At 42.0% G+C, this 26,587-nt stretch overlaps 3 protein-coding genes across 8 annotated transcripts in view; 2 read left to right on the top strand and 1 right to left on the bottom strand.

The window, feature by feature from the left end:
- The window catches only part of TMOD1 (tropomodulin 1), an 82,466-nt gene extending 80,318 nt beyond the window's left edge, over positions 1 to 2,148 (top strand). For all 4 annotated transcript variants that reach the window (XM_072727879.1, XM_072727881.1, XM_072727878.1 and 1 more), the window contains exon 10: positions 564 to 2,148. In XM_072727879.1, the coding sequence (XP_072583980.1) occupies positions 564 to 628 (65 nt within the window). In that variant the 3' untranslated portion in view covers positions 629 to 2,148. The remainder of the gene's footprint in view (positions 1 to 563) is intronic.
- TSTD2 (thiosulfate sulfurtransferase like domain containing 2) lies at positions 1,011 to 26,390 on the bottom strand. Of its 2 annotated transcripts, none has more exons than XM_026013341.2 (10): positions 25,896 to 26,390; positions 23,446 to 23,658; positions 19,459 to 19,772; positions 17,119 to 17,239; positions 11,600 to 11,725; positions 10,650 to 10,755; positions 6,750 to 6,868; positions 6,062 to 6,220; positions 5,474 to 5,612; positions 1,011 to 3,421 (listed from the first exon to the last, which is right to left on the bottom strand). In XM_026013341.2, exons 2-10 carry the CDS (start codon positions 23,608 to 23,610, stop codon positions 3,090 to 3,092), a joined length of 1,581 nt encoding a protein of 526 aa, XP_025869126.1. In that variant the 5' UTR covers positions 23,611 to 23,658; positions 25,896 to 26,390; the 3' UTR covers positions 1,011 to 3,089. The 2 variants fall into 2 exon arrangements, with proteins under 2 accessions (XP_025869126.1, XP_025869127.1); XM_026013342.2 differs by lacking the exon at positions 25,896 to 26,390 and adding an exon at positions 25,464 to 25,812.
- NCBP1 (nuclear cap binding protein subunit 1) overlaps positions 25,898 to 26,587 on the top strand; it is a 37,543-nt gene continuing 36,853 nt past the window's right edge. Inside the window, exon 1 of one of the 2 annotated variants that reach the window (XM_026013339.2) lies at positions 25,898 to 26,571. In XM_026013339.2, the coding sequence (XP_025869124.1) occupies positions 26,538 to 26,571 (34 nt within the window). In that variant the 5' untranslated portion in view covers positions 25,898 to 26,537. The remainder of the gene's footprint in view (positions 26,572 to 26,587) is intronic. The other variant, XM_072727876.1, reaches the window with a different exon arrangement.

Raw genomic sequence — 26,587 nt, 5'->3', positions numbered from 1 at the left:
TTTGTTGTGTGAACAGTATTTGAGCTTCTGTTGTCTTGCCCATGGGAGAATGTCAAGGTTAACACTAAGGGGGACATCGATACTGCAGGGTAATCTTCAGGGTGGAAACTTCTTTTTTTTTTTTTTTTTTTTTTTACAAGGCAGGAGGCAGGCTAAGAGCTCTGAGAAAGAGCTGTGGGAAATGATTCCAGCAGGTTAAGACTTTTTATTCTCATTAAGATCAACTGAACTTTAGTTCTTGTCTGAGCAGGAGGAAAGACCAACTGCAGGACCTCTTGTGTACAAAGCAAAACTGACAGAGGTGGATAAAGTGAGTTTTATGCCTGTGTGGTCAGTGTCTCAGAAGTAACATATGAATAAGTCAAAGCTACCGCAGACCCTCATCAGGGAACGCCAACCGGAGGGAGGGCCCTGACACAGCTCACATGTAACTGTCCTTTAGAAACAACAGACTTCAGACCTTGCTAACCAAAAAGCGAGAAGCTTCCGGGGCTTTCTCAGAGCCACAGCGGTAGTTCCCAGCGCACAGGGTCAACTGATCTCTCATCTCCATTCCTTTCCAGTGAGGAAGAGGAGGCTCGCAGACTTAACTGGGCCCATCATTCCCAAGGTCCGAAGTGGCGTCTAGTGTGTGGAGGGGACGACCATGCCTTTGAACTGCACATGTTCTACTGATAATCTGTGCTCTGCAGTGGAAACCAGAAGGCAAAATGCCGGCACAAAACCCTTTCGTGGTTCAGTTCTTTATGCACTAAGGTTTTAGGTTAACTAGTGGTTGTAGTTGAAAATTTTATAAACTATGGTTAATGTGAAGTTTTTCTTTAGTCACAGAAATTCAGTCTGGTTATTATTTAAAAACTAAGAGGACCCCAAACCGACAGATCTTACTGAAGATGTTCTAGCAGCAGGACTTAACCCTGGGAGCCCAGTTTTGGTGGCCGTGCTGCGTGGTGTTTCAGGTATATTTAGAATGTGTAACATAGGAACAAACAGCCCACTCTTCCGCATGGTTGAGAAGCATTATAAAATACTTTATTTTGAATTTGATCTTAGGTATTTAGCAAACAGATTATCATTCTTATGAATTTGAAGAACCTCAAGATTAAAGTTGCCAAATTGATTATTGGGTCAGAAATACAATTTTGCCCCTCAGGAAAGAGAGATTGAAGCCACAGAGCTCTGCCAGGAACCGAGGAACGTGAGATTCCTTTTGCTGGATACAAAGAAATGAAAAAGCCAATGGTGAAATTTCATGTCTCAAAAACCATCCTTTCTTGACCAATCCCAGGCAACAAACGTTTGTTTCCCTGAGTGTTCTTACGAACATCTGGGATTTATTTACAGTTTAATAGTGGAATCAGAAAGAATTTTTTCCTTATTGAATGCCAACCGCAACGATGTGAAAACCTATGGCCAAATACTTGAAAACACCTTTCCACACTGCACAGTGGTCCAATGGCTTATGTGAGGTAAAACACTAGAGAAATTTCTAGTCCATCATGGCTAAACTTACAGACTTCAACCACGTGTCACGTCACTTATTAGACAAGTCACCAGTGATCTCATGCCTGTAAATTAAGCCTCTGAAGGCCAACGGTGAAGAAAATCCAGATATTAAAGAATTCAGAAACCCTGGCCAAACCATCCCAAGATGGTGATTCTGAAAATGTAATAATGGTGTTTTTGCCAGATCCTTTTTTAACATCATGTGCATCTCTTGGGATCCAGCAAAAATGTTAAGCCACAATGCCCTTGTGCCTTTTAATATACCACAGTGCCAGTTAAACTAGCATTTCTGTTGCTTGGGAGTTATTTTCAGGAGTGATTCAGCAAATCTTATGATAAAGGACAGGCCAAAGAGTGGACAAGCACAGACGAAGCTGCAGAGCACTGAGCAGAGGCTTTTGACGAAAAAGGAAAAGTCTCGCACGCTGAACTGTAATGATGTGGACAGTACAGGGTAACCAGAGGTGGAGCCAGGACCTCACCACTATGGAAGAGTGTCTACTGAGGCTGCAGATGGGCCCAGGAGTGGCACCATGCTGTTGGGATGGCCATCCCCACTAGGCTTCTCCTTGAAACACAACTGCAGCTGTATTCTGCATCACTGGAAATGGCAATATAGTATTAAATCTGTTGGTCTATGGATGGTTGTGTTTGTGTTTCTTGTGACTAGTGGGAAATGGACATATGCCTCACATGTTGGTCAGAGGCTGAGAAACTACCACGGCAATGCTAAATGACCTCATTCAAAATGTGTCTTATGTTCTGGGGCATACATCTAAAAAAATGCCAAAACATCAGTATCCCCAAACTAATCTGAATCCTTCAAAGAGAATACTTAAAAGCTAAGAGTGTGGGTACTGGGGGAAGCAGAGACTCTTAAGGAGAGATCGCTCACAGAAACCAATTCAATAAAAAAATGAAGGGGGCCACATCTTTAAGACCACCTGTTCCATCAGGTGTGTTGTAGGTTTAGACCAAAGGATGGCAATTTTTTTTCTATAAAGGAGCCAGATCACAAATATTTTCAGCTTTGCAGGCCATGAGGTCTCTGTTGTAACTAAATTCTGCCACAGATCATATGTAAATGAATGAGTGTGGCTATTCGAATAAAACTTTATTTACAAAAGCAAGAGGTGAGTCAAATGCCATAGCCTGCAGATCCTCAGTCTCTCAGGCTGCCAGAGAGATGAGGGTAGGAGTGGATAGTAGGTAACCTGAGTGGCCTGCTTCTAAGGAGTCACCCTCCAGGGCTACACTTTTGCCACCAGGATGAACAGGTCTGCTGACAAGACAAATGACTACCACCAGTCTGCTACATGGCACATAGAGGGCACAACCTGGTCACTAGGCTCAAGGCTCTCTTCCCCAGCAGCTCTGCCATCCTACTCAGCTCACGTTTTTTTGTGCTCTGGCATCTTCTGAGTCAAATGTCTCAGGTAAGTGGTCAGCACTCAACTCCCTCTTCCCAGCCCCTCTGGAGTTTAGATGGCCAGTATGGTACCCAGTTTATGATGTTGGCATTGCCAGCGCTCAAGTTTCTATTGCTGCAGCTTTGATATTCTCCAGTGTGTGGTCCCTGTGAACTAGCTTTCTGAAGGCCTAGGGAACTGCTGCTGCTCACATAGGCATGGCCCATCCTCACCAACATCAGGCTGGGGCTCGGGGCTCGTTGGGAGCCGCACCTGCTGTGTCAGTTCGCTGGGTATGCGTGGCCGTCGGGCTGTGCACTCACATTCCTCTTTAAAGCTGCTCTGGATGGGACTTGAAGCCAGCCTTCTCCCTTTGTCTTGACATGTGACACAACAGGCTGTGAATCCTTGTCGTTGGCAAGCAGGGCAGGTCAAGATGAGCTGGCGGCACTGGGGAGTTGAGCAGAGTTTATACTGGTCCCATGGGGCTCCACAGTATGAACATTCTGGGGAAGAAAGAAAAGCTCTAGTTCTAAACATATACATACATGTGGACACATGTGGACAGGCATTTCTCCAGGTCCTAAATATAACTCTTAGCACATCAGCTAATATACCCTGTTGGGCCTGGAAAGGTTTCTAAATAGAGTCTCCTGTCCTCTAGCAAAAAAAATGCTCTCTCACCTCCACTGTTTTGGCAGGGGTGGGTGGTGGGTGGGAGGTGGTTCCCAGTGTTATCTGGGAACTGTCTTCCTGATTCCAACATTCAGTGACTCATTTTTTTCTTTTTTCCTATTTAGAAAAGATAGTATTGTTTCTTTATTCCAAAGCTGGCCAATTACCCCTTGGTTCAATGGTCTTCCTTTAGATCATTCCCTTTGTCACGGAATACAACATATGTGAATACACACGATCTCACATCTATATTCAACTTCTGTATTCCACGCCCCTCTTCCCCCAAGCCTCAGGCTCTCCTGCTGTTGCTAGTGGACACTTGACCACTCGATTCCTAAAAAATTCCCCATTATCTATTTTTCAGCCCATTTTCCCATGCCAACTTCCTGTTAGCAGTGACAACATCATTCTTTAAATCTCCTTAATTAGTTTTATCTAAGCTACCTTTGGGCCTACTCTCTTGCCTTCACTTCACACTCACATGTAAGTACCCATCAAATCCTGCCAACTTTTCTTCTGTAACATTTCTCAAATCCACTATTTATACTTATTTATAATTCTTCTCTCCATCTAGCTCCAAAACAGATTTCGAGTAGCTTTCAATAAGAGACACAAATACAACGCCAATTAAAATTAATAAAAAGATCAAGAAGAAAGGGGAAAAGGCAATCATACTCAAATCTTTTTCATTATTGGAGTGGTAATTCAATCTCAGGCTCTGATCACAGGAGTTCTAGGAAATTACAACAGCCACTAGGGCTGTCTGCCTATGACCTTTCCAGGTCAAAACTATGGCATCCAGGGGCAAGAGCCAGTTTTCTTAAGAATTATTTCCATTCTCCTTTTACTGACCCCACACCAGTGAGGACTTAACACTACAGTCAAACCACAGGCTTCTTGAACTTACATCCTCCTGTGGCCACCCCCACCCCTGGGCTTGGCCCTTGGACCTCAGAATGCCCTAGCCACCACTCAAAAGTACCTAACCTACCACATGTGTCTACAGACCACCTAAACTGGAGGTTCTAAAAATACATAGGATTATAAAGGGAACCAATTAGACAGAAATACAAAATATCAAAACATTTTTAAAAATCTGTGATATAGCTAAGATATTTATTAACACATTAAATAAGACAGGGGACCTAATAACCACTTCCACTTTGAGAGAATAATGAATATAAATGCTATTTGGAGATGTCTTCATAATATATGAAAATATTGTGGTTTTAATAGTCACTGGTGCATTTAACATTACTGATTTGTTGGTTTACATTAACAATCGAAGTGTTACAGTTAGTGTGGGGTTGCAAAAATAAAGATGAAATTATTTTCCTATCCAAATTCACAGAACCCCTGGATTCTATATATCAACTACTGGTTAAGACCCTTGTTTCAACCTATTAGTTCAACTCCCAGCATGTAGGCAGAACAAGTGACATCATCCCCCCACTGGAAAAGACCTGCCAAACTAGTAAATGGGGAAGCCAGGACCCAGTATAGGTCTCCCGATTCCTGATCCAGGCTTCTGTTGTATCTCTAACTCTGTTGGGAAATGGTCATATTTCATTACTTCTTTTCCCTGTTTTCCTCTTCACATAACCAGTACTGGGCTGCCTTCCTGAATGGTTCATACAGAGAGTGTGCCTGCCTTGTGGGTTTAAGTTCCAGCCCGTCAGCCCTGGTGGCTCAGCGGTTTAGCACCTCCAGCCCAGGGTGTGATCCTGGAGACCCAGGATCAAGTCCCACATTGGGCTCCCTGCATGGAGCCTGCTTCTCCCTCTGCCTGTGTCTCTGCCTCTCTCTCTATCTCTGTGTGTCTCTCCGGAATAAATAAAATCTTTAAAAAAAAAAAAAAAAAGTTCCAGCCCGTGCTGACCTACCTGACACTATATCACTGTTGTAGGATAAGGCATAACGCTCATCAAAAACAAACAACTTCCCTTTGTAGAAACCATTGGGAAATTCCTCCAGGTACTTGTGGATGCCACCCTTGAGTTGGAACACTTCCTTGCACACTCCCTATGTGAGGAAAAATAAGAGGAAATTTGAGGAGGCAAAGACTGGTAAGCTCCACAGACGAATGGCAGGTGATGACAGCAGTCAGGGCCTTCACTAGGTCCTGGGAAGCCCAGCTATTTTTGCTGCCTCCTAAATATAGAAAGACACCTGTTGGAACATGTAATGTGAATGTGTTCTTCTCAGGATCAAGCATAAGGATTAGGAGAAGGGAGATATTAACTAAGCTTTCCCTTTTGTATTTGATGAGACTCTAAGACTGTTAAGTGCTTTCCCACATCTTGAGATTTAAGAACTTCAGATTTTGTACTTACAAACTCTACGTTGAAACCATACAAGGGAAAACTAAATCCCTGGAAGGTTGGGGGTGGGAGAGGGAATGAAAGGGGGGCTGGAACACTCAACACATGCTGTTGGTGGAGCTTTCTTGGCCCCCAAGGGGGTTAACTTACCTTGGCTTTGAGGTAGGCTGAACCCCGCTCACAACGGATGCCCCCAGTGCAATACATCAGCACCTTCTTCTCTCTGAAAAGTTCTAGATTTTTGTCAATGTAGCTAGGGAAGTAACTGAACTTCCTGATGTCTGGAGCTAAGCAGCCCTGGAATCGTCCCTGCGATATAAGAGACACAGAAGGAAAATGATCAGAAAAACATACCTGGAAAATGATCAGAAAAACATACCTGGTAATGATCAGAAAGGTTCTTTCTGCATCAACCCCACTCAGGGCCCTGTGGCAAGGAAACACTTACTAGTTGCTGTTCTCATCCTACACTCTGACCTTTCACCGTCAATTCTGGAACTCAGAAACAAGACTGGTGGGCTGTGGGTCATCTTCCCAGAGTCCTCATGGGAACTGGAGAGGCTGCCCATAGCCTACTTTATAGCATCTTTGACACATGTCATAGGTAGGCACATGGGAGCCAACAAATACATTATGTGCCAAGATGTCTTTAATTCCTATTTTCTTAGATGTTCTCACCAGATCCTGAGTTCAAAGGCTTGGGTTTTGAAGCTGCTAGCAGTGCGGGGAGAGCTATGTGACTTGGCCACAGGTAGGCATACACAGTATCGCTTGACAAACACACCATGATGTGGGAAGGGGGAGACCTGCCATTCCACTGAACTCAACTCTTACTTACTATTTTGCTTTCATAGAAGTTTCTGCAGTCCAGTAGGATAGTATCACTTTGTTCTTCATTTGCCTGAGACAAAAATTTTTCTACTTCTTTATGAAATTCACCTGGGGATAAATGGATTCCTAAAACCAAACCAAAAATTTACTTACACAAGACAAAAACAAAATCCAATCCCAGCTAGCCCAGCCTGATGACTTATGTGTTGCTCGGTTTCCTTCCACCCAAACCTTTATTCATAACTGCAATTATGTCTGAAAATAACACTCTCTGATGGCCATGATGAAATTATTCAGTGATTCCAGATAACCTCACTTCCTTCCTCCACAGATAAGTGCCATGGAGATCTGGAGGCTTAGAAATGATTCGTCAAAGAATTTTCCATTCCCATACTTCGTCTAACCCAATAATAAAAGCCAGTTGGGATCTAAGTTGCCATGTGGGTTTGCTGGTCCATTATATAGCCAGCATTCTATTTTCATTGTACGTGGAGGAGCTTGGGCATGACTATGTGTTTGACTATAGGATTTTGACTCTAACAAAGGCAAGCCTAGGTTCAAAGCTAAGAACCTTGACAGGCAGCTGAGAGTAAAATTTGTAAAATAAAGTTGGACTGTTCTTTAAAAAGACAAAAAGGGTAAGAAGAATGTTGTCTAAGTCTGTGTCCATGAGTGAAGAAAAAGAGTGGGAGGGGCTGATGGCAGAAGTGACACATGAGAGAGCAGGGCAGGAGAGAGAAAAGGAGGGAAAAGCTAAAGCAGGCAGGAGAGAAAGGAAAAGAAGAAAATTAGTAAAATCCAAGGAGATTAAAAGGAGAGAATCTCAGTCTGGTGGGGTCCCCCTGGCCTTCTCAACTCTACAAAATAGAAATATTACTGTATCTTTGGGGGTCCAGACACCCCAGTCGATTGTGAGGAACTTCCAGTGAATTTGGCAATGGGGAGTAACCACCCATCACAGACAGGGGCTCTGGTAGAGCTTGATGGCACCAAAGGAGGCTCATTCTGCTCAGGGGTAAACACCAACAACCACTTGAAACTAAGTATCCAGGTAAGGCTACAGGCCCCAGAGGAATCTGCATTGTAAGGTGAATGTTACGAGGCCAGAACTGATTTATTATCACCTACTTACATGGTCACCAAAACAAGCTGGAAAGGGAGGTTCAAAACTGTGATGAGAAACACAGAAATCTGCTAAGACCTCCACTTATAGGACACTACAGAGAACCAAACCCATTCCTCGCTGCTGTTCTACTAGCCCTTCGAAGGCCTGACTGGACAGGGACTCACAAGGACGTGTTGAAAAGAGGTGCCTTCAAACAACGAGGCTCAAATGAAAGCAGCACAACATTTCCCAGAGCCCAGTTTCCCCGAATTTCCCAAGCAATGTTCGGTAGCACCGACCAAGAGCTCTTTAGTTATCCTAAGGTAGGGGCACTGGGTAGACACAGCCCTTTTGGGGCCATCTCTCCACGTGCATGAGTCTCTTTTCCTGGATGACTGTATCCTACTCTGGCTTAACCTTTAGGATTCATTTAAATACCTACATATTAGAAAGTGAAGAGAGACAACCGGACTTTTGTGTTTCCTGATGAAAGAGGACAATGCTACCTATCAGGCAGTCTTGGGGGGAAAGAGAGAAAAGGGTATCAAATTTGAATCTAACCAAGTCTCTGGATCTGAGGACTCTAACAGAATAGCCACTAGTCACATGGGGATATCAGGCTCTTGAAATGTGGCCAAAGATGTGACATAGATACAGGATTTCAAGTATTTAGTAAGCAAAAAAAAGTAATATCCCATTAGTAATTTTTTTACAATGCTTACACATAGAAATATTTTGGCTACATTGCATCTACATTGCATTAAAGCATATTATTAAAATGAATTTCACTTGTTTCCTTTACTTTTAAAATGTGGCTGTTAGGGGCACCTGGTTAAGAAGTCGGCCTTCAGCTGAGGTCATGATCCCAGAATCCTGGGATTGAGCCCCAGCACTGGGCTCTCTGCTCAGCAGGCAGTGTGCTTATCACTTTGCCCCTCACCCTATTCATGCTTGCTTGCTCACCTGCTTCTCTCTCAAATAAATAAATAAATAAATAAATAAATAAATAAATAAAATCTTAAAAAAAAATAAAACGTGGCTACTAAAAACTATAAAATTACATATGTGCCTCACGTTTTATTTCTATTGCCAGCAATGCTCTAACTACCAATCTATAGGAAATAGAGGACAGAAGAGATGCAATCAGCTCTAGCCAGATTGTGGGAAACTATAGATTAATGACCTAGTTCCTTCAAAAAATAAACTGCAAGGGGAAAAAAAGGAGGAAGGCAAATGTATAAGTTAAAAGAGACTTAGAGACACCGGGATCCATCACAATGAGTGGATCTTACTTAAATCCTAATAGAAACAAATTTTTTAAATTATGAGATCCTGGGACACCTGGGTAGCTCCGTGGTTGAGCGTCTGCCTTCGGCTCAGGGCATGATCCCAGAGTCCGAGGACTGAGTCCTGCATTGGGCTCCCTGCATGGAGCCTGCTTCTCCCTCTGTATCTCTGTCTCTCTGTGTGTCTCTCATGAATAAATAAATAAATAAATAAATATTTTTAAAAAGTTATGAGATCCCCATGGGTATGAGTTCTTCAAATACATGCAATTCTGGGAAACATCATGCTCCTCCTTTGCTAGTCTAGCCAATTTTATATACTGTCTAGTGTTTGATAATATTTGATAATATTAAGGAATTACTATTAAAATTGCTTAGAGGTAATAATAGCTTAACAGTTATTTATTATTATTATTTTAAGTTTTTATTTATTTATGATAGTCACAGAGAGAGAGAGAGAGAGGCAGAGACATAGGCAGAGGGAGAAGCAGGCTCCATGCACCAGGAGCCCGATGTGGGATTCGATCCTGGGTCTCCAGGATCGCGCCCTGGGCCAAAGGCAGGCACTAAACCGCTGCGCCACCCAGGGAGCCCTTATTTATTATTTTAAATGTTTACCTTTTAGAGATTTTTACGAAAATATTTATGAAATGACATGACAATGGGATTCCCTTCAAAATAATCCAGGATGAGGGAAGGGGACAGGGTACAGAAGAAAGTTGGTAATGAATTAGTAATTGCTGAAGTTGTATGACAGGTACATGTGAATTCACTTTACTATTTTCTCTACTATTTTTAATGTTTGAAAATTTTCATAGAAAAAACAAAAAAACCCACCAAACAAATGTCTTTCAACCATCTACAGTAACCATGGGGAAGAAGGGGAGGAGAACATTCTAGAGCACTTGCAAACACACTGCTTTGGATTTGAAAGCCACTTGCTTCCTGTAGCAAAAAACCTGTGTGTTATTCAGTTGATGAACTATTTATAAGTAATAATTACACTCTTCCTAGATTGCTATCTTTGAACCAAGAAAACAACTTCTTGCCAAATCATCAGGAAAAATAAGAGCATTCTAAGGGGTGAGTCTTCAATTATCAAGAGCACCATAGAGAAAACCAGTTTAAGCACTGAATGACCCACAGGCTGGCCATCCTACAGCTATTTTTTTAAAGTATAATTAACATACCATATTCTATTAGCTTCACATGTACAATATAATGATTCAACAGTTTTGTACATTACTCAGTGCTTATCGTGATAAGTGTACTCTTAATCCTCTTTATTTCCCCCATTCTCCCACCCACTTTCCTCCGGCAACCACCAATTTGTTCTCTGTACTTAAGAACCTGGTTTTTTGTCTCTTTTCTCTTTGTTTGTTTCTTAAATTCCATATCCCAAAGCTATTTTAAAGAGTGGATTACTGATCAGAGTGTCTGACTCCCACATTTGTTTCTATATCAAATTTTGTCCCTCTGCAGAAAAGCAAAATGTTTCTTCTAAATGCAAGCATACCAGGCTTCTTGTAGGAGATCTTATTGGGACTGATCCCCATGGGCACAATTTCTTCAAACACACCAACACGCAATTCTGGAAAACAGCAAGCCCCTCCTTTGCTGGTCTAGCCAATGAGAAGCAAAACAGAACACAGTCTTACTCTCCCATCTCCAGATATAAGACAAGTGCCAGATATAAGAATTATATGTGTCCTGTAATACTATGAGCTGAAATCTTAAGAAGCCTCAAAGTAAGAATTAATGTTTTAATAGGGAAAGGGAGTTAGGGCCTAAAATGTTTCAGATAATTCAACACTAATAAATATCTATTACATACCTATCACATACAGAAATGTTAAATTGAAAAGGTGTTTCTATGGCTAGGAGCATTTAACTACAAAACTGAAACACCACTGAATAATTTCAGCATGTAAGATTACATCCTAGCTTTTGCTCTGGAGCAATGACCTTTCTTTCCCTCCCACCACCAGCACTAACACCAGGTAAGGTATTCCCCACCTTTATCACTTACTGTGGCAAAGCACAAGGACACTCAAACAAAGGAGCTCAGCTGTGAAAGCAACAGCTTTACCCCCATGTGGTGTGAAGTACTAGTCTTGCAATTCCAAGTTTACTAATAACGTAGTGATGCCCTAAATTAGCCAGGTGGTCCCTTAAGTGAGCAAAATATCTACAGTTTTGCACAGATTGTGCAAACTGTAATATCCTTATTCTACAGGGAGGGAGACTAAAATCCAAGAGGGCATTAACTTGCCCAAGACCACAGGGTGACTTAGTAAAGAACTAGAATGCACATGCTCCTATGCCTGCACAGCCTCAAAGCCCAACGGGGAAAGGGTGTTTATCTGGCACTGCTTCTTTCTCCACACTGCTCTCCTCTACAGTGGGAAGAGGCACTGAGGCACAAACAAATGGCTCTAAACCCATTTTATTCTTAATTTCTCTTACCTTAAAATCATCCTTACACATATAATCCTTAAACAATGGGCAGGAAAGCATGACTTCCACATAGAGTCTGGTGGCCAGTTTGCTTCCACCAACTGTCCCATTGATTCCTTCTGTAGCAATTCGAACCTGGGACACAAGATGGTGAGAAAGGGAATGCAGCCTGTTCTTTGCTTATTTTAAATCTTCCCGGGACAGAACAGGTTTGTGCGTGTCCATGAGTTTAGCAGGAAAAGCAGACACACAGTACAAGTGTTACCACGTGAAGATACTTGTAGCTTTCTAAAATGGCACTGCCCACAGTTCAGAGAAGGTACTCAATTGATGTGCACTGAACAAGAGAATGGAGTGAATGAAACTTCTAGAAAGCCCCATTTGCTGTCCAATGACCAAAGAAATAAATTTCAACCGTAACCTAAATCCAGGTCAGTGAATCTAGGATCAAGACTCAGCTTTGCCACTTACTTGCTGTGTGGCCCTGAGCAAATTAACTTACTTCTCTGAATCTCAATTTTTTCATCTTGATAAAACAGAGATAAAAAGAGAACCAACAATGAAGAGAACTGCTGAGGAGGTATTACCCAAGTCAGAGCACAGTTGAGAGCTAAGAATGCATGTAAGTACGCCTCTGCACAATGTCTGGAGGGAAGCACACCACTGCAAACCCACCCACTGGAATGCAAGTTCCATAAGGGGTGCATGTCTCTTTTGTTCACTGCTGCGTAACTAGTGCTTAGAACAGTGCCTGCCATGTAGATACTCGATTCATATTTGTTGAACAAATAAATGTGTATCCATTTTGGAGGCTTTTTGGCTTCTCAAAGGCTGTATTCTCTTTGAAATGCTTCACTGGTTAGGGGACATTTGAACTTGGGTTAAGGGCCTTGCCTTAAGAGGCAATGCTCAAGGAGGCCTGCAAAGTAGTTGTCTTGGTACCACAAAACCCTGTGGACGAATTTAAAGATGGATCTATTTAGAATGAGCTGAGCTCTCTAGAGAAAAATGCTAGAGAGAAAGGACAACACTCTACCATCATGGTACTCTACGGAGACAGAGGTTCTATATTGTTACTACCATTTATATGGTAATGATACCTACTAATGCACTAGAATTTGGAAAATGTTAAAGGTTGCCCTTTGTCAGGACCCAGAGAAGATACTTTGTTGCCTCACTTGATTCTTTAGGGCACGGATATAAATGGGATTCATTTCATAAGCCAATGCCAAATCACTAGTAGTAGCTAGCCAGAGTTCCATGATGAGGATTCTGGATCACATTCAGGCTCCTTGAGAAAGTACTGCAGTCTGATAAAGCCTATTCTGGGCACAGGAGAGGAAAGTAGGAAGAGTATGCCATCTCTGCTGTACAGACAACTATCCCACCAAACAACTTCTATTTTTTCAAGAATCTATATAGAAAAATAGAGCTGAACCAGAGTAAGTGTCAGGAAATCTACTCTAAAACTGTTTTTGACTGTGGCAGATAAAGTACATACTTCTATGTAACTGTCTTTAGGGTAGGCTAGTAGATTCTTTCCTATGTTATTTTAATCTCAAACCCCAAATAAAAGACAAGCACACCTAATCCCTGTATAACTCGAAACTCATGCACTACTAGACTTTCAATCCCTAAGAGTCTTCAAGAGAGACCTTCAAGGTGACTCCTTAATGAGGAAGGCCTTATACCTCAGGGATGGACGGCAATAGTTAGCATTTATTGAACACCTGCTATGATACAGGAGCTTTATATTATAATCCTGAAAGGTAGGTATCATGATCTCCATCTGATAGAAAAGGAAACAGGAGCTCAGAGAAATCAAGCAACTTGCCCAGGGGCACAGAGTTGGTAGGTGGTACATCTGCGATTCAAAGCCAGATATTCATTCCAAATCACATTAATTTTTCCCTTCCAAAGCCTCCAATGTGTCCCCTCAAATTTCTTGTGGCAATACGGAATGTATAGCAATAGGCATCAGAACTTCTTCCTAGAATCTTGAAGTTCTCTTCTTTCTCTACCTAAATGCCAATATTCTCCCACCAGCAGAAAATTTCCTCAGTCAACTGGGCAGGTAGGTATCCTTCAAGTCTAAGGATTTACACTAAGACCCGGGCATGTGCTGCCACCTTGTGGGTAGGGACCCTCATTGCTAGTTCACCTCGGACTGGGCCAAGAATAAAAATCTGACCCCAAACAAGGAAAGAGATTGATTTCATATTTTGTACATTCAGCTTCACTGGGAGAACATCCATCTTTCAGGGTGTTCTCTAAATAGAGGTGATAATAAATGTAATTCATTCTGGGGGTGTCTGGGAGGCTCAGTTGGTTACATGTCCAACTCTTGATCTCAGCTCAGGTCTTGACCTCATAACCATGGGTCCAAGCCCCATGTTGGGCTCCATGCTGCTTGTGGAGTGTACTTTAAAAAAAAAGGTATTCATTCCACAAATGTTTACTAGCTTTTTTCTTTCTTTCTTTTCTTTTTTTTTTTTTTTTTTACTATATGCCAGGAATTGTGTTAGGAATTAGACATCCAACAGTGAAAGAAAAGAGTTCTTGCCCTCTTAGAGCTTACGGACTATGGGAGGTCACAGATATTAAGATAAAAGTTATAGAGTGACAAGGGCCATGAAAAATAACCGCAAGATGCTATGCGAGAGTGTACCGGGGAAAATGAACTTGGATTTAAGGTCAAGAAAGGTCTCTTTGTAGAAGTATCACTGGAACTAAGAACTGAAGGTGGAGTAGAAATTTTACAGAAGAAACTGTGGGTGTGGGAGATTTCCTTGAAGAGAGTTTGCCTGGAAAAAGACCCAAAGACACAAAAAAAAACTTTGTGGGCTCCAAAAAACTGAAAGAGCATGTCGCTGGATGAGTAAAGAATGACATCAGATAGGCAGAAAAGGTAGGAAGGGGCCAAATTATGCAGGAACCTAAGGCTATGTTAAGGATTTGGGTTTTAAGCTAAATGCATTAGAGAGACACTGAGAGATTCTGAGGAGCACACAGGGTGTTTAATTTACCTTTTAAGATGATTCTGGCTGCAGAGTGAAGGATGGATTAAATGGCAGGCAAGGACAGAAGAACAAGAGTGGTTTAAAAGCTACTGAAGTGGAGGACAGAGGTCATGGAGGAGGAGGCAGGAGTGAATGGAGGCAAGGGGTACTGTAGAGGTAGAAAGGGCAGGACATGATAATGAACTAACTGAGCTAAAGGAAGCTTTTGGCACCATCTGTTAGGAAACATGAGTGTGGAAAACATTACTGATCAAACGACTGCCTCAGGGACTTAAAATACCTGTGGGAAAGATCACGCTTAAGATAGTACAGTGTCATACCCCAAGGAGACCTCAGAGTAAATCTAATTCACTTCCTTTTCCTTTTGATATAAGTTTATTAAAAATACATCATCTCTCTCTCTTTTTATACATATATATTTGTATACAAGTATGTGTGTGTGTATATATATATGTATAGATAATTCTATGTCTATATACATTTACGTTTGTGTTAATATATGCAATCATTAAGAATGTTTTAGAAAAGGGGCGCCTGGGTGGCTCAGTCAGTTAGGTATCAGACTTTTGATTTCTGCTCAGGTCATGATCTCAGGGTTGAGATCGAGCCTCTCTCTCTCCTTCTCCCTCTGCCCCTTCCCCACCCACCCCCTCTTATTTATTTATTTATTTTTTTGGAGAGTGAGTGCACATGTGCACGAGTAAGCTTGTGCACAAGTGGGGGAACAGAGGGAGAGAATCTTAAGCAGGTCCCACACTCAGCACAGAGTTGCTCTCTGGGCTCAATCTCATAACCCTGAGATCATGACTTGAGCCAAAATCAAGAGTCAGACGTTTAACCAACTAAGCCACCCAGGTGTCCCCCACTCAAAAAAAAAATTTTATTTTTAGAAAAATAACAAAAACCATCCACAATCTTACCATGTAGACATAATCATAACTAACATTTTTTTAAAAGATTTTATTTATTTATTCATGAGAGACAGAGAGAGAGAGAAAGAGGCAGAGACACAGGCAGAAGGAGAAGCAGGCTCCATGCAGGGAGCCTGACGTGGGACTTGATCCTGGGTCTCCAGGATCACGCCCTGGGCTGAAGGCGGCGCTAAACCACCGAGCCACCCAAACTGCCCATAATTAACATTTTGATATCGTCTACCTTCCATCTTTATATACAAACACTTGTGGTTTTGTTATAAATGTATATTTAGTCCTTTATTCAACACTCCCCAAATATTTATCATCTGCTATGTGCCAAGCCCTGATCTAGCACTAAGAATACATCAATTAATTAAGACAAAGTTCCTGTCCTTAGCAAGCTTTTATTAGAGAGACAGACTGCAACAAATTAAACAAAGATTATACTTTCAGATGTTAATGAAGTCTTTTAAATTCTCCAAGCAGAATGGGACAAAAAGTGGGAAGTTTTAGAGAGAGGACTGCTTTTGGATCAGGAGATTATATGTACGCAGGCAGAGATCCGAAGTGAGGAACATGCCAAACAAAGATCTAGGGGCGAAGCATTCTAGAGAGAAGGGAACAGCAAATGTCAACACCACAAAATGGTAAAGGACCCTGGCACGATCTAGGAAAAGTAAGAAGCAACTTGGAATCCTACTGTATGTATAGTTCTGTGAAATTTTTCCTAGCTAACATATCAAGAACATTTCCTAATGCCAGAGGTCAGCAAATTATGTTTCTGCATACAGTTTTATGGGGACACAGCCATACCCATTCTTATACCTAGTGTTTATGTTTGTTTTCATATTATAGTGGCAGGGTTGAGTAGGTTTTGTTTAGGAAACGAATATAATTTATTGGATGGACTTAAAAATCAACAAAATCAGGGGCACCTGGGTGGCTCAGTTGGTTAAGTGTCCAACTCTTGGTTTCAGCTCAAGTCATGACCCCAGGGTTGTGAGACTGAGCCCCACATAGGGCTCCGTGGTCAGTGCAGAGTCTGCTTGACATTCTCTCTCTCCGCCCCTTCCTCTACCCCTCCCCCTGCTCACACTCTCTAAATAAATAAAATCTTTAAAAAATCAACAAAATCCATTTTAGGTACTTCTTGAGTACAGTCTATAGGAATTTTCTACCAAGGAAAAGTCTATCTAAGCAGGCAAGATCATAAAGATTTAAACTTTAGTTTTTAAACAACATACAATGGCTAGACAACTGATAAGAAATATTGCAGAATTAACCCAATTGTACCTTGTTATAGTTTCTTCACAATTACACATACAACTTTAGGGCTTAATAAAAGCAGGAGTGAGTAGTTTTTGTGCAAAGCCAAAAGTACTATTTGGCTCTGGAAGAAAAAGTCTGCTGATTCTCAGTCCATTAAATACTGTCATAAAACGCCATGTTAAATTACTGTTCAGTAATCGACTTAAAAGCCTAGCAGGATTTCTAAGAGCCTGACACTGAATCCTTTTTGTCTTGAGCACAACCTCTGTAATCCAAACTGGAGACAAGAGGAGTCCCCTGAAGGGTGGGGTGTGGGAGGCATTACCTTGCCTGTGAGGTACAGGTGCTGACACAGAGCCGTCTGCCAGGCACAGACCCAGTGCGGATCCTCCAGGTCACGGTAGCAGTAATAAAGTAGCACCTCTCCTTCATCACTGCCCTGGCCACTAGAAGAAAGCCACAGGGAAAAAAACATTGGAGTCACTGGCATAAAGCAGCCACAAGTCACCAAGTAGACCCAGGAAGTGTTAGAGGGGAGGCCAAGACAGAGGCTAACTTTGCTCCTACTATTGCTCTGAAATAAGGAGCAACTCCCATCAGCATTTGCTCTGAAGAAGACATTATCTGCACCCAATCTACTTTACAAAAAAGTGAGTGTACTCTGATTTTCTCATTTCATCATCATATCCATGAGACAGGAAATAAGAACCCATTTTACAGAACAGCTGGAAATTTGAGTCCTTTCTGGCTTATCCTCTCAGGCAAGGCAGTATCTGTTTTTTAATCTCTCACCATACAAGAAGGTTTCACTTCCATTTTTTCATGTAATCCTCTTAACCATAGGAACGGTTATTATTATCCCCACTTTATAGCTGAGTAAACCAAGGGCAATTCCTCCTAGATGAGACAGCTACAGGGTGACAGTCAAGACATCGACAACAGTCTTCTGACACTAGACTCCATACTCTCTGCCGCACTGTGCGGTCTTATACTAACTAGTCATGGGACCTGGGACCTAGTCTCTTATCATCTCTGACATTGACTTCCTCATCTATAAAACCAGAGAAGTGAAATGGACTGACTGCACTTTCCAAAGTATGCTCTGGAGCTATCCTATGAAATTACATGTAGGAGAAACCTTGCAGATAGTATCTCCCTCTTTGAGAATCTCAATGAAAGCCCCTTATCTATTCAAGGCTCTGAAAAGTCCTGCAGTAAAGAACATTTTAAGCTTGTGCTTCCCAACCTTATTTGTCTTTGGCATCTCTCTTTAATGCCTGTTAACATCCTTCAGAACTGGTATTGCATAGAACATATTTTAGAGAATGCTATGGAATAAAGGATAATGAAGGTCCCAGCCAGCTCTGGAATCTGAAACTCTCACCAATACCTTCATCATATTGCAGGGCCTACTCTCCTCTGAAACCTTGTCTATTTTAGAACCTATTTTTCTTTCTCTAAACTACTGGAACAAATTATTATCTGTTACACAATTCAACTGATAATTATATAGCCTGTCTCATATCATCTGCTAATTGTTTCATGTATCCTTTATTTCTCTCACTAGAAAGCAAATTCCTTGAGGCATGGAACCACAGAGAAGCAAAAAGGCCATGTTTGTACAGTACTTTATAGTTCAGCGGTGCTCTTAACCATCATCATTTTATATAATTTATAGAGAAACACTGTGCAGAAGCAGGGCAGGCATCCTTATTCCTATTTTAGAGGTGAGAAAATAACGGTACCAAGAATTTTAGTGACTACCTCAACTCTCACTCCAAGTTCAATTCTCTTTCTCCTTCTCTTGATAAACATGGGGAATAGAGAACAATTCATATAATTTGGTGACTTTTTCAAAGGCAGGGGAAACTGAATACTAATGACAAGAGTATATTAAATTTGGACATTTTCTCCTCACCAAATAGTTCAGAAATTGCTTAAAATCAGAAATTTGTCCTCTAGAATTCTGTAATATAACTTGGTGAGTTTTTCAAAGGCACAATCTAAACTTCTAATCCTATGCCCCAGTTTTAAAAGTTAATGTCCCTTCTAAAACATATTCAACTCAGAAAATATTTGGTAATAAAAACTGTTTTAAAACTCTAATATTTGGGCGCAGTGGTTTAGCGCCGCCTGCTGCCCAGGACGTGATCCTGGAGACCCTGGATCGAGTCCCATGTCAGGCTCCCTGCATGGAGCCTGCTTCTCTCTCTGCCTATGTCTCTGCCTCTCTCTCTCTGTGTGTGTGTCTCTATGAATAAATAAATAAAGTCTTTAAAAATAAATAAATAAAAATAAAAAACAAAAGGTAGCTTCTGTATAAATTAATTAATTAATTAAAACTCTAACATTAGTCAGGGTAGAGAGATCATTAACATTTCTGAGCCTTCCAATTTCTCTTTGAAAACAATACAATGTTCTGTTCATTACCTCTCCCTAGAGAAGATTAGATGTAGCCTTCCACAAAACCTAGTGAACGCTGCCAGCTACATGGGTGTATGCTATTGCTTCTGTAATACAGAGTATGTGGTTTTGGCTTAGCTTAGCAGGCCACAGGGAAATTCTGTGCCTTAAGGATCTTGCCATTTTCATGGATAGGAGTGGTATCACATTGCGGCTGGAACAACTTTTAAAGTTAAACTGAAGTACAGAATGAAATTCTTACCTTATCAACTCATCAGGGCTAAAGCAGCTTAAATCAGGGAGCCAAGCAGACACTTCATGATTATAGATAAAGTGCTCTTTTTGAGGGTTCCTATTGACCTCAGACTTAAGGCTCTTTGAGGTGTTCAATGTCACAGCCAGCTGCTTTAACACAGAAGCAGTCTGGTGGCAAATCTCATCAGCATGTTGTGTTGCTGCATGTCTGTGGATGCTGATCTGGTCTCTGAAGAGCTGTTGACAGCATTTCCACCACTTTTCTTTACATTCAAAAGAAGGTGCTGGAATTTCTTTGGTTTTGACGAAAAGGGCAAATGCCTGCAATTATATTTCAAATATGCCACTGTTAATCTTAAGTTTAAAGCTGGTAGAAGTCTCAGTGAATCCCTTATCTTTCCACAGGGTTTTCTAGTTTTATGTCCTATTTTTTTATAGAAGAACTTCCTGAGAGTAACAGTTTTCTTTGTAAACTTATACCTCAATCTAAAACTTGTTCTTAAGGAAAGGGCTTGAATTTAAGAAATTAGTAAAACATTACAAACAACACTATGTCACTTCTAAAAACGAAATGGTCAAGGAAATTATGGAATATACTTACTATGGAATATTGAGCAGTTAGTTTTAAATTATAAGGGAAAATACTTATGATATAACGTTAAATGAAAAACAATGGATAAAATTTACTTCTACAATATAATCTCAACTATATTAAAAAGTGCACTGAGAAAGAACAGAAAGAAATATATCAAGATGTGTTGACTTGTTTTTTGGAAAATAATTTGTTTTTATTCTTACTGTTTAAAAAAATTAAATAGAAAACTGTGGATGTACCATAATTCTGTTAACCAATTCCTAACGGCCATTTTTTTGTTTCCAATATTTGCAGTTATAAGCAATGTTCAATGAGCATTCCATGCATACATCTTTCTATTATCTCTTTAACCATCTACCTTAAATAAATGTCTAGAATAAAACTTTTGGGATGAAGAAACAGGAAACTTAAAATTGTGATAGTGACTTCCAGAAAAATCATACCAGTTTATATATGCTCACCAACAAGGTGACATTCTATCCACAGCATCAAGTTTTATCAGCATTTTTTTATTATCAGTATTTCTAGTGTTGACCTGAATTACAAGGCAAAAGAGATATACTTTCATCTGCATGTATTTGATTAGGAGGGTATTTTTTCATATCAATTCCTTGTTCTTGTATAACTTACCTATTCATATCTATTTCCTATTTTTCTATTGTGGCATTTGTTTTCTTCCTGATTTGTAAGTGGTTTCAGTGACCTTTTCTTAATCAAAGTTATCACAAATTTGTTTCCCAGTTTTTCATGTTTTTCAACTCTGTGGTATTTTGATGTACAAAAGGAGGCTGAATGGGATTATGTTTATCAGTGTCTCAACAATTGTTCCCTTCTGGTCTAATGGGAAGAGAGGTATTTATATATACCTGTGTATGTATGTATTTTTTTAACTTTTTTAACGTATATGGAAACTACTGTAAAGCATCCAAAAATGGGCACTCTAAACATTGATAACAAATATGAACCACCAAAGTGGACCATCCTCTAGCTGTACACAACTGTATTTGGAGTGTCTCAGACAGAAATAGAGGAAATTACACTGGAGGGCAATTTTTATACTCTATTGCAGTTATTCTTTCCAAATAGGCAAAGAGAGAGAGAGTGTGTGTGTGCATGTATGTCAACATAAGTGCTTCTTCGTTTAAACTTTGATTTTCAAATCTTATCTGGTCTTTTAAGATTTTGTGAACAAGGCACTGAGGACCTAGCAGCAGTTAGGGCCTCTATGGAGTCTGTTCAAGGAAAGAGAGACCAGGATGCAGCTCAGAGGTGAGTGAGGCCTACAAGGAGAAGGCAGGTCCTGGTAAAGGAGGCAACTTGGTAGGGTGAGTACATTGATTATTCCATACAAGAGAACAAGCAAAAAAGAAAATATACTGGGACCGATTGGAACTAGATTTCTCACCAACCTCATCAAATAGGGAACTTATAAATATTGGAAAGGGAGAGTTAGAAAAAAACTCTTGTGATGCTGGAATGGAACGGAAAGTATTGGCATGTGCTCATGATGTGATTAATACTGAGACAGTAGAAAATACAGAAGTATATATACAATACATCTAGACATTTGTGTATTCATCTATATATTTTCCTAGCTCCATACACCAGAGGTCCTGGGAGAGGCAATATTTGGTAGCAATGAGCTCGCAGAGCCTCTGGGTTTTGGTTTTTGACAGTCCTTCACTAAAAGGAACCAGAGCTCCCTGAAGAAATGTCTGACTCCAGGGATGGGTCAGGAAAAATGCAAGATGACCTTGGAACACCTTGTTGAATCAGAAAGTAAGGAAATGCTCAAAGAATGATGGGAACAAGTCAAAAGGACGTAGAGACTAGCTTGAAAGGATTCCGAGCAAAATGTGAGATGATTTGATCATAATAAACAATAACATAATGGACTGTAACTCAACAAATAAAATGTAACCTGAATGCACACGGATACAAATAAATTGGGAGAAGAGAAAGCTCTTCTTTACAGCAGAATGCCAAACACTAAATCTAGAAGGAACGAAGCAATTAGAAAATCACCCTTTAGCAGCCATCACAGTAACAATCAACTAAGCAGAGAAACATCAATGAATCTAAAGCTAGAAGATGAAAGCTGGATGAGGAAAAAGATAATTACATAGGCCCAAAGCATTTCCCCCCAAATGCTAAGTAATTTAAAAGGGAAAAAAGAAAAATTTATAGCAGAAAAATCTGACAGACACTCCCTTAATCAAGTAAACAAAGTTCACATCACCACTAATGGGACAAATCGCCACTGTGAACCACCTGATAGACTGTAGCCAGATGAACACAGCATCTCTTGTGGGATAGTCTTGTTAATAAAAGCACCAATCTGAATCATATAAGTTAAAATCAAACAAAGGGATATTCTACAAAATAACTCATGTAATCTTCAAGTATGTCATGGTCATGATTTCACAGGAGGAAAAAAATAAGAGAGTGCTCCAGACTGAAGAAGGTATGAAACACAACTCAATGTAACATGTGATCCTAGAATGGATCTATAAAAGCCATTTGTGACACTTGATAAAACAGGAATGGAGCCTGTGTACAAAGGGGATATGAGGGTCCACTATACAATTCTGGCAGCTTTTCTCTAAGTCTGAAATTATTGCAAGATAGTACTTGAAAAAAACCTTTCTGTACCCTTTGCGTTTCATTTTCATGGACATCTGCGTGAGATGAGAGCAGAGGCATGGTGGGTAAGAGGTTATAAGCAGAAACATCTATTATTCTTTGACATGAAGCCAACAACAGCTACCTGCAGAAGGACAGCAGACAGAAAGTAAGAAAACTAAGTCTCAATTGCATGTCCTCAGGTCATTTTCCTTGCTCTGAGCTTCAATAGGAAGAGGTTTGAGTCAATGTTCTCTGCAAGAAAGGATAAATGGCATAGAAGAGCAGCACACCAACATCACCTCCCATTATAATCTAATCCCAACTGTCCTCATCAAGCTTGCACAACCATTTTGGACCATTGTGTCCTTTCTCCTAACCAACAGAACCCAGCCAGCTAGATCAGATCAGGAGTCTTAGATGGCAACTGCCCTACTGCCTATCTGTTCTCCCTATGTTAAAGTCTCCTGGGCTCCTGTATTTCTATCCATAGGTGGGAAAAGGAATCCAGCCCATCTGTCTAGGATCTGTCCTCAAATACTCAACCATAAGTGTTCCATAGCCACACCTTGCTCATGATTCTTCTTTGCCTGGCACTTACTTAAGATCACTGGATAATGATTCTGACTAGTACTTTGAGCATGGCAGCAGCCTCCTGTCTCATTAGCCCTGTATTCCCTGGAGGAAAACCTTGACGAGTGGTGACCTACTAATAGATGTATCTGAATTAACTATACACAATGATCCTGAAACATCAACAGCAATAAGCAATTTTACCTTTTTTTTGGCAAACGAGTATTTCTTCTTCGTACAGACATCTAACTCTGCTTTGAGACTACTACTGGGATTGATAAGCCTTGTGTCTTTTAAATCAAGGTCTGAAAATCTTAAAACACAGGCGTCCAGGTCATCTCCTTGGTCTGGTGAAGTGAAAGAAGGCATCTGGTTTAGTTGCAGTAGTGGGGCAAGTTCCTTTCAGTTAACTGTCTCCTAGAAAGCAAAGGAAAGACAACAATGTCAGTCTTTGATTACTACTTGAAGTAAACTTGAAGCGAATCAGTATCAGGCAAATAAGCATGGGCCCAGCAGCCCAAGCCATCCATCCATTCACTCATTCATTCAATAAATAATTGTTTAGCACCTACTCTATGTGAAGCACTGTGCTAGACAATGGGAATAGAGCAGTGAAAGAAACAAAAAAAGTCTCTGCTTTCTTGGAAGTTTATATTGCAGTGGGGAGAGACAGAAAATCAACAAATGATTTTTTTTTTTACAAATGAATATCTTGATTAAATTTAAAAAGTCAGATAGGAAAAAGGGCCATGAAGATAAAAACCAGGGTAAAGAGAGTGATGCAGGGCACTTAGAAACAGAGAGTAGGTAAAGTCTTTCTGAGGCAGTAGCATTTGAGCAGGAATTTAAATTAGGGGGTAAGCCCTGCAAACATTTAAGGTAAATGATACCAGAAAAGCACCAGGTACAAGCCAAGCCAACCAAGCCGTGTGCTAGTAACTTTAGTTATAAACACTTTGTTCGCTAAAATGCAAATTCCATTCCATAGACGAAATAACCACCAAGAAAGCCCCATTTTAATAAACAGAAGAAATATAAAATATAAAATCATTATTGTGGGGCAGCCCGGGTGGCTCAGCAGTTTAGCACCGCCTTTGGCCCAGTGTGTGATCCTAGAGACCCGGGATTAGTCCTGCATCAGGCTCCCTGCATGGAGTCTGCTTCTCTCTCTCTCTCTCTCTCTCTCTCGATTAGTCCCGCATCAGGCTCCCTGCATGGAGTCTGCTTCTCTCTCTGCCTCTCTCTCTCTCTCTCTCTCTGTCTCTCATGAATAAATAAAATCTTAAAAAAAAAAAAAAAAGCATTAGTGTGGCCAAATCTTCTCAAAATGGACAAACTTCCAATCCCACTCAAGCCACCACCATTTCTCAACTGAATTATTGCAACAGTCTAATTGTCCTCCTCCCCATAGAGGTTACCAAAGTCCCAAAGGCTTCTCAACATACTCTGATGTCTAAAGTTCACCACCTCTCTCATCTACTACTGTCCCTTTGGTCACTCCTCTGATTGCACTATGTCTGTTTATTCCTAAATGGGTCACCAACACTGAGAAAGCAAGGGTTTTCCTTTGTTCACCTCTGCATCCTTAGCACTGCATGCATATATAGGAGGTGCTAAATGTCAATAAATACAATATTTGTTGAATGAAATAAACACAGTGACTGGGTATCCAGGGAAGGTTTCATTAAGGACCTGATGTTTGAGTTGAGACCAAAATGACGAGGAGCCATCCATGCAGATTTAGGAGCAGAGGCAAAGGAAACAGTATAAATTCCTAAACGTGGAGAGAAGCTTGCCTTACTAGAGAAACAGGTAGAAAGTCAGAACGGATGCAGTACAGTGATGAAAGAGCACAGAGGTAGCCCCAGGTGGCTCAGCGGTTTAGCGCCTGCCTTCCTGGAGTCCGGGGATGGGTCCCGTGTCAGGCTCCCTGCATGAAACCTGCTTCTCCCTCTGCCTGTGTCTCTGCCTCTCTCTCTCTCTGTGTCTCATGAATAAATGAATAAAATTTAAAAAAGAAAGAAAGAAAGAAAAAGAGCGAGCACAATTCTTTAGGTCAGGGTATAGAATTTGCAATGCAAAGTAACTGGAGTGTTGTACACCGAGGCCTAACGTGGTCTGATTCTGGATTACTCTTTCAAGTAGAGCTGGCAAGATTTACAGATAGACTTGTTCGGTAGGAAGTGAAGGAAAAGGAGGACCCAAGAATGACTCCTACCTACCTACACTTCTGGATGAAGCAATCAGGTGGACGGTGAAATGGGTATGGCTGACAGAGCAATCGGTTAGGACAAGAGAATGAAACAAGGGTTCCAGTTAGACGCGTGAAATTTCAGCGACCACGGACAAGGCAGAGAAGCAGGCGCGGTGCTCATCAGAGACGTTCAGGGCAAGTCACGTTCGCACACACGTAAAGAGGGGCCGAGTACTGAATACATTACTAGAGCAATCACCTGTTCCTCCCCCAGCAACAACTGAGGAGGAGGAGGGGCAGGGTAACCGCGCGAGGAACCCGGTCTCCCAGCCCCGGGGGCCGCAAGCGCAGCGCCGCCCCCCGCCCGGCCCCACCCCGCGCGCCGGGCCAGGCCAATCGCTCCGCCCAGCTCTCCCGACGAGGCAAAAGGCCCGGAAGTGGGAGTAAGAGGAGCACGCACCCGCCCGTCCCGGTCCTTCCGTGGATCTTTCTTCATCGAACCGTCTCCGCCTAGCAGTCGTCACGGCTCCGCGTCCCAAGAACCTCCACCAGCCCCCGCCTGGAGTTCACGGAGAAAGGAACACGGGAGACGTCACCTCGCCCCGGAAGTCTTCGAGGGCGGACGCGAAAGGGCCGCCGGGAAATCCTGAGCCCCAGGGCGGGTCCGAAGTTGAGGCGGGGACTCCGGCGTGCGTTGGTGGCCCGGCACCCGCGGGGTTCGGCTCCTGACCGGCCGCCTCCGGCTGGCTGAAGGGGCGGTGCTTTCCGCGTGTCCCCGGAAGGACTTAGAGCGAAAGGCGGGAGAGGGAAGCTGCAGAGAGGCGGAGGAAGCCCGAGGGGGCGGTTGCGTGCGAGCCGGACGCCCTCGGCCTGCTGAGCTTCCAGACGCCGGCTCTCCGGCCCCCGAGCCCGCCGAGCCGTCCCCCGCACCCCCCCGGCCGCCTCTCCTGCCTGCGCTTCCGGGACCCGTCGCCAGCGAGTGCGCCTGCGCGCCGGCCCCTGCGCGCGCCTCGTCTGTGTCCTCGCACCGGCCGGCGGCCCGACAGTTCCTGCCGCGCTTCCCGCCCGGCCTCTCTCAGCTCGGCGGCGCCCGGCGTGCGGCATGTCGCGGCGGCGGCACAGCGACGAGAACGACGGTGAGTGCCCAAGGCC

Source organism: Vulpes vulpes, chromosome 12 (assembly GCF_048418805.1).
Source record: "Vulpes vulpes isolate BD-2025 chromosome 12, VulVul3, whole genome shotgun sequence".
In the NCBI taxonomy this organism is placed as follows: domain Eukaryota; kingdom Metazoa; phylum Chordata; class Mammalia; order Carnivora; family Canidae; genus Vulpes; species Vulpes vulpes.
The sequence above is the reverse complement of the archived record's forward strand: the minus strand, read 5'-3'. Positions and strand labels throughout refer to the sequence as shown.